The sequence below is a fragment of the Haliotis rufescens genome, unplaced genomic scaffold, assembly GCF_023055435.1.
Source record: "Haliotis rufescens isolate VD_foot unplaced genomic scaffold, xgHalRufe1.0.p SCAF_29, whole genome shotgun sequence".
Classification (NCBI taxonomy): Eukaryota; Metazoa; Mollusca; class Gastropoda; order Lepetellida; family Haliotidae; genus Haliotis; species Haliotis rufescens.
Window position 1 is genome coordinate 1,450,605 of NW_025963990.1, and position 11,397 is coordinate 1,462,001.

General features: G+C 40.5%; 1 protein-coding gene across 1 annotated transcript in view; it reads right to left on the reverse strand.

Moving 5' to 3' along the window:
* Positions 1 to 11,193, reverse strand: part of LOC124125168 — a 225,518-nt gene extending 214,325 nt beyond the window's left edge. Inside the window, exons 1-15 of the mRNA XM_048402718.1 lie at positions 11,049 to 11,193; positions 10,653 to 10,895; positions 9,694 to 9,853; positions 8,897 to 9,132; positions 8,426 to 8,556; positions 7,508 to 7,661; positions 7,059 to 7,280; positions 4,814 to 4,907; positions 3,942 to 4,062; positions 3,161 to 3,306; positions 2,856 to 2,989; positions 2,313 to 2,588; positions 1,310 to 1,585; positions 646 to 794; positions 389 to 530 (exon numbers count right to left, since the gene is read on the reverse strand). Coding sequence (XP_048258675.1) covers positions 389 to 530; positions 646 to 794; positions 1,310 to 1,585; positions 2,313 to 2,588; positions 2,856 to 2,989; positions 3,161 to 3,306; positions 3,942 to 4,062; positions 4,814 to 4,907; positions 7,059 to 7,280; positions 7,508 to 7,661; positions 8,426 to 8,556; positions 8,897 to 9,132; positions 9,694 to 9,853; positions 10,653 to 10,895; positions 11,049 to 11,193 — 2,629 coding nt within the window. The remainder of the gene's footprint in view (positions 1 to 388; positions 531 to 645; positions 795 to 1,309; positions 1,586 to 2,312; positions 2,589 to 2,855; positions 2,990 to 3,160; positions 3,307 to 3,941; positions 4,063 to 4,813; positions 4,908 to 7,058; positions 7,281 to 7,507; positions 7,662 to 8,425; positions 8,557 to 8,896; positions 9,133 to 9,693; positions 9,854 to 10,652; positions 10,896 to 11,048) is intronic.
* Between the last annotated feature and the right edge of the window lie 204 nt (positions 11,194 to 11,397).

The following is an 11,397-nucleotide window of genomic DNA, read 5'->3' on the forward strand; positions in this document are numbered from 1 at the left end:
CCAAGCTATATGACGGCGGTCGGTAAATAATCGAGTCTGGATCAGACAGCCAGTGATTGATATCATGAGCATCGATCTATGTAATTGGGATACGATGACATCTGTCAACACAGCAAGCCTGACCACCCGATCCCGTTAGTCGCCTCTTACGACAAGCGTGGGTTGCTGAAGGCCTATTCTAACCTGGCTCGTCACGCGTTAAGATATATGTGAATTACAACCCAATCCCAAGAAAACGTGCTAAAAGACGGTAACGTATTTAAACAACACATACCTTTCGACAATTATGAGTCATTAGCTTTAAACACGTGTGCATCACTCTGTACTACGTCATTATTGACGGTGGTCGAGTGATGCACATAAAGCGGTTCTTCTCAATCTAACGTACCGATACCCCAAGCATAGTAGACTCCATTCTGTTCCAGAGACAGATTTTCAAACTTCGTAAATGTGTTCTTTCCGACATTTTGTAGATCCACAATGTTGAAGATACCTTGTCGCTCATCGTCAGTGATGGAGCCTCTTTCAGTCTGAAACATACCGCCAACATTAGCGTCCTCCGAATCGTACACCACGCAGGGATTTTGCAGCAGAAACTGCATTACATATACGTAGTATTGGTTTGCGAGGGTTATCTCTACTCACAAACTGTCCACATCTATAGTTGTCCGCCTCCGTGTTGTTGGACAGGCCCACGTAGTACATCATCATGCCAATCCTGGATTCGAACCCGTCCCACGCTACATCTATGTAGGTGTCAGTGTTGACAAATTCCTTCATGTCGATGAGACCGGCTGAAACACAAGGCGAAGTGGTGTTCAGTAACGTGGATCGATACATTCACCCATTCATGACAATGTTTCATCAACAAATCCGGCATAAGCAGCACATAGATCGTACATGCAGTGTCTGGAGTTTCATTTTCATTTCTTTTAAAAGTAAGTCATTCGGTTTTATGTCCTTACAGTGAGTCACCAATTAGAGCCCAATGTGATTTAAATACTTGTTTTGTACGTCTGCTGAATATAGGAATACATTGTAAATTGTGATTAGGAACTAATCCTAAGTCGGACATGTTTACCTCTAATGTTCTTAGCGCTGTGTTTAAATCCTAAAAGGAAACGGAAGGTTTGGTGTTTCATCTTTTTATCACTTTAAACAAATTTAAAGTGTAATTAATGATCTAATGAAAAATGTCTACTTTAGTGTTTAAAATACAGGGTAACTACATGTGAATGTTACGCAGGCTTTGTAGCATAGAGATATATAATATTTGTTTCTACAAGTCCTAGAAAAGTGAAGGTCTCACCGGAGACTCCTCCATCAAAGCCAACAGAGAAGCCATTGGACGTGACGTCAGTCCTAGACCCGGAGCGGCTGTGTGCTCTCACAGTGAAGTAATACATTGCCGTGATTGGGGTGAGGTCAAGGTCGTAGAAGGTCACAGTCTTGTTAAGGCCAACGTTGACAAACGCTACAACGTTGTCCCGTGTTTTGGGGAAACGGCGGTCAGTTCCAAGGGCAACCTCGTAGAAAGCGACTTCTTGGTTAGAAGATTTCTCTTTATCCTCATCGAGAACGTTCTCTACCAAAAGGAAAACACCGTTGTTTCAAAACAATACCTAGAACGCGCTTCTATGATCATAAGAAACCTCTGCTAAAAGTGCAGGCCATTTTACCATTCCGATCATATCATAATCTTGTGTTTATGGATTCCAATCAAATACTAGTATTGATGCTGTTGATGTTCGCAAAAAACGGGAAGTATTCTGCCCAACGTGCAACTCATTTGTTCTGCTGAACAAACACAGAAATGGAGTAGTTTACCTAACTTTGGTCACTTCTTATTTGGAAAACTCTTCATGAAATCTTTATGCACATATCTCAATATGAAACAGATGAGGGGGTTTCACTGGTCTCTTATATTTCTAGCTCAAGTGAGTAAATCAGCGAACTGGCTATTTGGCCATTATTGAACAATATCAGATCATCGATGTTCCTGAAGCTTAAGTTAAAAGTCTTGGCTAAATTTCCTTGTTTTGATTTTGCCAATAAGAGCAGAAATTCCGGTTCGTATGCCTAAATTGTGAGGAACACAGTTATACCCATGCGGATGCTCACTTCGTGCCTGGTGTCACATATCATGTTCTCAGTATATTTCAGATACAGAGACAGGAAAAATGGATTTATACTTAAAAGTATACAACTTTTTTGTATATTTCTGATCATCATTTGACTATATGTCATCATACACAACTTCTTAGCAAATAGGTGATCTAAAGTCAACATTTTATTCTTAAATATGATCTAACCAGCTTTTATTCCTGTTGACACTTCGTCAGCGTTGTCATCGCTGCCAAACTTGTCCCAGTTGGCGCTGACTTTACTTTTGGTTCGGAGGAACTCAAGGTCAAATCCCACGACATCTCCATCATTGACCTGTCCAGGCACCAGGGGGTCATCCTCGATGGTGATGCCGTTCGACCTGATGGTGTAGGTGTAGTCCATGGCGTTGGTCATCCGTAGGTACTGGTAGTAGCGTTCCATGTTCTGCATGCTCAGCTGGTCGTTGACGCCATGAGTTCTTCCTGGAATTGCAGGAAGCATTAGTTCCAGTAAAATAAAAGCTGAATCATCTCAACATATATAAAAATGATAAAAAACATTAAGCCCCTTTTCAATCGACTTCTCCATCTCTTCACCCATTTTTTTAAGAATGCGAAATAAAGTTATTATTACTTTCATCTGATGAGTAATGTCCTAAATGAAAAAGTTTCATCTCGACCACCAATCATATATTTTGGAAATAAATCAGTCAAAAGAAAACCAAAAGAATACACGTGATCAATGCCCACCTTCTGTATTGAAATACTCCTGGACCCTCAGACCGTCAGCCCTTTGTATTGCCCACTCATACTTGACCACTGGACACGGGTCACCTGACACGTCCCACTTGGCCCCCATTCGGGACAGACTTGTCTGGAAGTCACTGTAGAGAAACAAGGTCAACTACAAATTAGACACTGAATTATCTTTGCATATGAAGATGATGATATTACCTGACACTTGGCGTTTTCTCAGTGTATCTTGTGGATCTGAATTGTTGGTATCATGCTTTGAAACAGACATTCATGAAGCTGTGTTCACAGACAATACTCACAGGTCTCCATCGTGACTGTCGCCATCCCAGATTCCAACATGAGTGAGCGGCTCCAAGCCCTGACTGAGGTAGGACATGTAGATACCATTGGACGTGGATATTGTGCTGAGACCAGCTCCATTGGTAGCTTTCACTGTCACAAATATCTGTAATTTGAAATTCATCATTGGATGCGGTGTGTGTGCCTAGTAAATGGAAACTTAGATTCCACTGTTAAGCTTATAGAAGTGATGGTGGGAATACACTACCCATCTTGTGGGCATGACACAAACTACATATACAACTCAGGGATATACCTTTTGCTCTATTATACACCAAACGAATTGTGTATATTAGTATGAACAAAATTTCTCATTGTAGTGTGTGTTATTCCTGCTGTATGACGGCGGTCCTGTACGTAATCGAGTCTGGACCAGACAATCCAGTGATTGATATTACACGCAACGCTCAGCGCCGTCGGGATACGGTGACACACCATCATCCAAGTCATCAATCCTGCCCACCTGATACATTTGGTCACCCCTTGCGACAAACATAAGTTGGGGAAGTATTCTAACCCGGAGTCCTCATGGAGAATTCAAAATATAGGGTTACATTTTTGACTTCACGGTGTTTCAACATATGCACTATGTTCGGCTATAAACTATTCATGTACTCGCAGACACTGAGTTTAGAGTCAGTTATGATTTATAAAATGTATTGGAAAAACAGTTAGATATGTATCAGCTCTAAAGAGACAATATGTGCACACTCAGCATTCACAAGTCATGTCTCATCTCACCTGTCTCACTCCCTTTAGTATCAGGCCCGTTACTGACAGGTATCTCTTTGTGACGTCATCAGTCTCAAAGAACCCCCTCAGCTGTCCCCCTCCAGCTGAAGTGCCAACAGCTATCTCGTATCTGGAGAAGCCCAAACCGTCAAAATCAGAGGCAACAGTAAGGGTAAAAAATATGTAGCGTATGCACTAAGGTCTTTGGGTTTCTTCATACTTTAGTGAGTGAGTGAGTGTGTATGGTTTTACGCTGTTTTAGCAAAATTACAGCAATATCACGGCGGGGGACACCAGATATGGGCTTCACACATTGTACGAATGTCGGGAATCGAACCCGGGTCTTCGGCGTGACGAGCGAAGGCTTTAACCACTGGTTACCCGACCACTGCATTCAGTGTCGTCATATGCTTGAATTATTGTTCACAACTACACTGACCCTACTGACCCACTCTATTATATAACGCTTGGGCACTACATCTACATGCCGTCACATAACTGAATAAAAGCCACAAAACCCTTTCCATAATCCTAAGAATTTTTTGATAAAATTGCAAAGTCCATTGTACGATTCCGACTATATCATGCTGATTATGATGGCAGGAGTTCGCGAAAAGGTGAGCGAATCCTGACCCACCGGTGGCACTGTCCAGAGTTCAAAATAATCTTGAATAATATATGTAATGTTTAACGCGGCACTAAACCCATCAATTCATTTCCGCACGCTTAAACAATACATGAAAACGCCGTAGTACGACTCAAATACTGGTCCACACCACTCGATCATTTATTAACAATTTGACCATGCTAAATGTGTATCCTGTCAGATATTGCAATATATCTGATTCAGAACATATTTAATGACTGTCATCATGACGTACTTGACAATCTCCGTCTCGTCATCAGCGAAAGTCTGCCAGGCCACGTTGACAGTGGACAGAGACTCCTGGCACACCGCGTCTATAGCCAGGCAGTCTGTGGACATACAGTTGTGAAGGCTGTAGTAATGTTACACATAGTGTACACGATAGTAATGTAACACAGTGTAGGATGTAGTAATGTAACACATAGTGTAGAATGTAGTAATGTAACACATAGTGTAGGATGTAGTAAAGTTACACATAGTGTAGGATATGGTAATGTTACACATATTGTAGAATGTAACAATGTAACACGTAGTATAGTATGTGGTAATGTAACACATAGCGTAGGGTGTAGTAATGTAACACATAGTGTAGGATGTAGTAATGTAACACATAGTGTAGGATATGGTAATGTTACACATATTGTAGAATGTAGCAATGTAACACATAGTATAGGATGTAGTCATGTAACACATAGTGTAGGATATGGTAATGTTACACATATTGTAGAATGTAGCAATGTAACACGTAGTATAGGATGTAGTATTGTAACATATAGTGTAGGATATGGTAATGTTACACATATTGTAGAATGGAGTTTTGTTACACATAGTGTAGGATGTAGTAAAGTTACACATAGTATAGGATGTAGTAATGTAACATATAGTGTAGGGTGTAGTAATGTAACACATAGTGTAGGATGTAGTTATGTAACACTTAGTGCAGGATGTAGTTATGTAACACATAGTGTAGGATGTAGTAATGTAACACATAGTGCAGGATGTTGTTATGTAACTCATAGTGAAGGATGTAGTAATGTAACGCATAGTGTAGGATGTAGTAATGTAACACATAGTGTAGGATGTAGTAATGTAACACAGTGCAGGATGTTGTTATGTAACTCATAGTGAAGGATGTAGTAATGTAACGCATAGTGTATGATGTAGTAATGTAACACATAGTGTAGGAGGTAGTAATGTAACAGATAGTGTAGGATGTTGTAATGTAACTCATAGTTTAGGATGTACTTATGTAACATATAGTGTGGGATGTAGTAATAAAGCACATAGTGTAGGATGTAGTAATGTAACACGTAGTATAGGATGTAGTAATGTAACACCTAGCGTAGGATGTAGTAATATAGCACACAGTGCAGGATGTAGTAATGTAACACCTAGCGTAGGATGTAGTAATGTAACACCTAGCTGTGGATGTAGTAATGTAACACATAGTGTAGGATGTCGTAATGTAACACCTAGCGTAGGATGTAGTAATGTAGCACATAGTGTAGGATGTAGTAATGTAACACCTAGCATAGGATGTAGTAATGTAACAAATAGTGTAGGATGTAGTAATGTAACACCTAGCGTAGGATGTAGTAATGTAGCACATAGCATAGGATGTCGTAATGTAACACCTAGCGTAGGATGTAGTAATGTAACACCTAGTGTAGGATGTAGTAATGTTGCACATAGCATAGGATGTCGTAATGTAACACCTAGCGTAGGATGTACTAATGTAACACATAGTGTAGGAGGTACTAATGTTACACCTAGCGTAGGATGTACTAATGTAACACATAGTGTAGGAGGTACTAATGTAACACATAGTGTAGGAGGTACTAATGTAACACATAGTGTAGGAGGTACTAATTGTTCACCTAGCGTAGGATGTACTAATGTAACACATAGTGTAGGAGGTACTAATGTAACACATAGTGTAGGAGGTACTAATGTAACACATAGTGTAGAATGTAGTATTGTAACACATACACTCATAGTGTAGGTTGAGTGATGTACATATAACTAAAGACAACTAATCGCGTGAATGGAAAGTATTTACTTGGGATCGTTCACTTTTATGCAACTCTTGCAGAACAAAATTCAGTATCAACAAAACTGAAATGGAACTATCTTCTATTCCATTTGTTCAAACGTAGAGGTTATTTATTTATAAACCTGGCAAATAACATCTTTAAAATAGGCTCGGTTCATGACATGAGCAATGCATCGAAATATGTTTATGTGGCAAAAAGACTGGCATCAATCACCTGTGCAACCAGGGATACCTTTGTGATCGTTTGTATGATTATTCTTGCATACAGGTAACTGCTCTACTTACACAGGTAAACGAAAACCAATCTCTGCATTGGGCATGTCCACTGTTACTCAGAACCAGTAAAATAATCACATACATGATGGGCCGTCATGCTACAATGTATATCTATGTAGAAATAGATTAATGACATAATGGTGGTGCCAACCTTCTTGTGTGTCACACTTGTAGGTGTTGAGTTTCTCGGTGATGATCTCGTCGGTGACGTTGATGATGTAGACAGACTTCAACTCCACCACAGTGCCCGGCGATGGGGGTGTGGTGTCCACGTTGATGGCGTTTGAGATGCTAGACGACGTCATTCCTACTTGGTTGATGGCCTTGACCTTGGCATAGTATCTCTGACCATGGGCCACCTTATCAGCTAAGCCTAAGTATGAAAATGTTTACACTTCATAACCAGCTGTTGTTTTCTTCATCACATTATGTATTATTATATCTGATTTCTTTTCTTTAACAAAAATATGAAGGATAATTCTAGAGCACAATAATAATTCTTGCATGGAGTATCGGAAAGGATCTTAGAATGTTGAGATAAACAGGCAAGTTATTACAGGAATTGAACATAGTTTAGACAAAAGGTTCTCCATTCTGTACCTGAGACTAGATATTTGGCAGCATTTCCCGGCAGTTTGACAGGTGCTATGACGTCCTCCAGCCCCTCATGGGAGCCAACAGCGAACTCAAACTCTACAACCTGACTCTCGGCATCGTAGAACCCTGTCCATGTGCACTCCACGGCAGATCTCGGCTGTAAACGTGTATGGCAAGAATATAACATCAGCCAGACATGGCAATGGACAAAAAGAAACATCAGCTCATGACAGTTCACAGTGGCTCGTAATGTAAAATAGTACATATATTTATATAACCAATACAAAATAAGTGTCCCACCAGGCGAAAGGGGACCCTGTGGGGCTAGGATGCCATTGTGCTGTGACGTCAACTTATTTCAATGCACATCACTATCTGTGTGGACTGTACAAAATATCATATTTTTCTCTCGTTTGTTCGTTATGCAATAAAAACATTACAAAACCTTTCAGCATACATACCTGCTTTCAATTCATCAGACATTATGTAAAAAAAATTTTTTCCATAAACAATTATAAGTAAGAAAATGTGTCGAAATGTTTGATGTCATGTGTCTTTGAATAAATATGAAATGTAGCTTGTGAACTGTATTTTTGTGTGCAGAAGATGCTGTAGTTTTAAAATATAATTAAAAGTTAAAATGTGATTTTTCACCAATAAGGTCAATTATCAGGTCAATTAGTCAAATGTGTTGTATGTTAACTTTGTCAGGTCAAGTTGACATTGTTGAAAGTCGGGAACACCTAAATTGAGAGTGAGTGAGTGAGTGAGTGAGTGAGTGAGAGAGTTAGTGAGTGAGCTACCATGTTTAAATAATCAAGTCAGAGTCTGATCACCCATTTCAGTATGAGGTATTTAGTTTGTGGCGTACTCTGACCAGGATTTCGCACAGGAGATTGACCCTAAGGTCATAGGTAATACCTGAATGAAGCCTGGACATGTCAACACCCCCTCTGTTGGTGATGAGGTGTCCACCACAAGATAAGGGGAGATAATGCTAGCAGACAACCCAAGTTCATTTTCGGCTGTCAGAGTCAGAATGTTTGGTTTTCCTGAAACATATATTTGATACAATTGTTCTACTTTTTCAACATTTGTAATTCAAGTCAGCATCGAAGATATTGAACAAATACACAACAAAAAAACAACATTCGACACCGATAAAAATACTCCTCGTGTCCGATCAAAGGAGACGTCAGTGTTATGATTTCTGTTTATTTTATATATCCTCTTATTGGAACGCCATCAATAACTCATACTGCATTGGTTTCAGCATCATACAGTCAGTACGTTGTATCTCTACTCGCAAAGTATATTCTCGGTCTCAATTAGTCTCATAAGTTTCTAATTTCATAATTCATTAGTTTATTCTTCATCACTGCCAGTTCTTACCGTCAGTTGTGGGTTTGATGCCAGTGGGTAGCGCCCCCTCGCCGGTCAGCAGGATCTCCACGTCAGTCCGGGGCTGGACATCCTCCCCGTGGGGGTAGGTCCCCACAGAGTAGTACATCTTCTTGACTGGACTCTCACTGTCTGCAGCCCTCCAGGAGGAGGAGATGGAGTCCACCTCAGTCTGGTACAGTGTCGTGGTAGGGGTCAGTCTGCTCTGGTTGTTCTCAGGACCATAGCTGCCAGGGAAACATGGACAATGTTTAGTTGACGTACATAGCTTTTGTGAGGGGTTGCTCTGGTTGTTCTCAGAACTATAGCTGCGAGGGAAACAGTGACAATGTTTAGTTGACGTATATAGCGTTTGAGACCAGATTGATATGGTTGTTCTCAAAATTATAGCTGCGAGGGAAACATGGACAATGTTTAGTTGACGTATATAGCGTTTGAGACCAGATTGATATGGTTGTTCTCAAAATTATAGCTGCGAGGGAAACATGGACAATGTTTAGTTAACGTATATAGCGTTTGAGACAAGGTCGATATGGTTGTTCTCTGAGCCATTATTCAATTACACCACACACATTGCTGACCGACAATGGCTGATTAACGATGCATGATGTAAGTCTAACTATTTAACTATCACACTGCAACTTGTCAACTTGTATTTTATGTAAGGAAAATATTCGTCATTTGTATCAGTCTGACTGCATCACGTATTCAATACAAGGAAACGGAGGTTGTTGGGCATCCCCAAGAAACATACATACCGAATAATTATTGCATATATTGATATTTACCTTTCGATGTGAATGTCAGGAGGAGTAATATCAACAGTAAACCCATCTGAAGTAGATTCCAGGATGTTGCCTGCGTTGGTGATGCCCCGGACTGTGGTGTAGTATGTCGTGCCGGACGACAGCGGTAGAACAGCCTGGCCAAACCCCATGCTGGAGATACCTGGACAATATATAGTTAAGTATTTGTAACAGGGACTTCTTGAATAATATACACATTTTAAAAACAAACTCAATAGTACTTGAGCATGTGTATATTCCAAAATATTCTTTAAAATCACATTATGTTTCGGCCGCTGCAATCATGTTAAATCATTTTGTAAGGTATCGAGAAACATGTCAGTAAAGAAGAATGCATGTTGTTATATGGCAGAAGATATTATACGTTTATTTGTTGTGATTGTCAGTGGCAGCACATGATTGAAGCGGTGATACAATATCGAGTGCTATTGTGGCCAGATTTTAAAAGGAAGTGTGATTAGAGTTACCAAACTTTGCACGCATGATCGCCCGAGAAGTCGCGTCGTGTAACTGTACCTTTACAAGAACGAGGTCGCTTTGAAGCCTTTAACGACCTGGATTGTGGATTATCTACTTGGATTAGACACCCAACTGAAAACACCGAATCCCTACCAACTACCAAAACAATTCCGGATTCAATAACAGAGACAGCGACACATTCTGAACACTCCTTGGTGCACTCACATTAATTCTGGGACGCGTAACTCATTCCTGCTGCCACCTAATTGACCCATTGTATTGGCCTATGTGATTGTAAACCTAAAACTGTGCGCTTCAATACAACTTGTTGATTTATTTATTTGTGTTGTCATTTTCTCATTTCACAATTTACTTCCGTATTCCAATTCCAATTTCTCAGTTTCAATGTGGGAATCACCTCAATGAATCATTTTGAAGATAAGAATTCAAAACCTTTTGGTGTCTGCTGATGTTCGACCTACCATTTCCAGGAACATTGGTCTCTGATTCTTCATGTATGAGACCCGCCATGATGAACGGTTGCACTTCCTCGCCACCAGGTGTCGTGCCTACCGCCCAGTCATAGTACGTCACACCGTGCTCGTGGCTCTCAAACCCGTCAAACTGTACAGTCACAACTCCCGCGTCCTTCTGGTAGTCCATGTCGCTACCGATGCCGATGAAGTTGTCTCTCTCGGTTGTGTCAGCGCCGTCGATGACAATACCTTGGGATAGAGATTCATTTTAGTTTTCGTATATGAAGAAATGCCAAACTTGTGTAATTCTTTTTCTGATCGATAGTGGCGACGATGACGTTAACGATGATGACGATAACTACAACGAAGCAGATGACCAATTACCCAAATGAATATACATACCTGCCTTGTCCTGGTCAACCACCCGCATTGGGTTTGATGTGATGACGTCACTGGTCAGACCAGCTCCATTGCTCGCCTTCACAGACACAAAGTAAACTGGGGTCATCGTGTCAAGGTCGGTCACGGTCAACGTCAACTCGTCCATGTATTTGTCTCTGTCAGAACCAAAGTCCTTCCAGTTTAGGACATCAGTTCCGCATGAAAATATTGTTTTGTAAAATAAACGAACCAATATTTGTTTGTTTGTTGTTTAGCGTCGCACTCAATTTTCCAGCTATATGACGGCGGTCTGTAAATAATCCAGTCTGGAGCAGACAATCAAGTGAGTGCAATGTAATCATGAGCATCG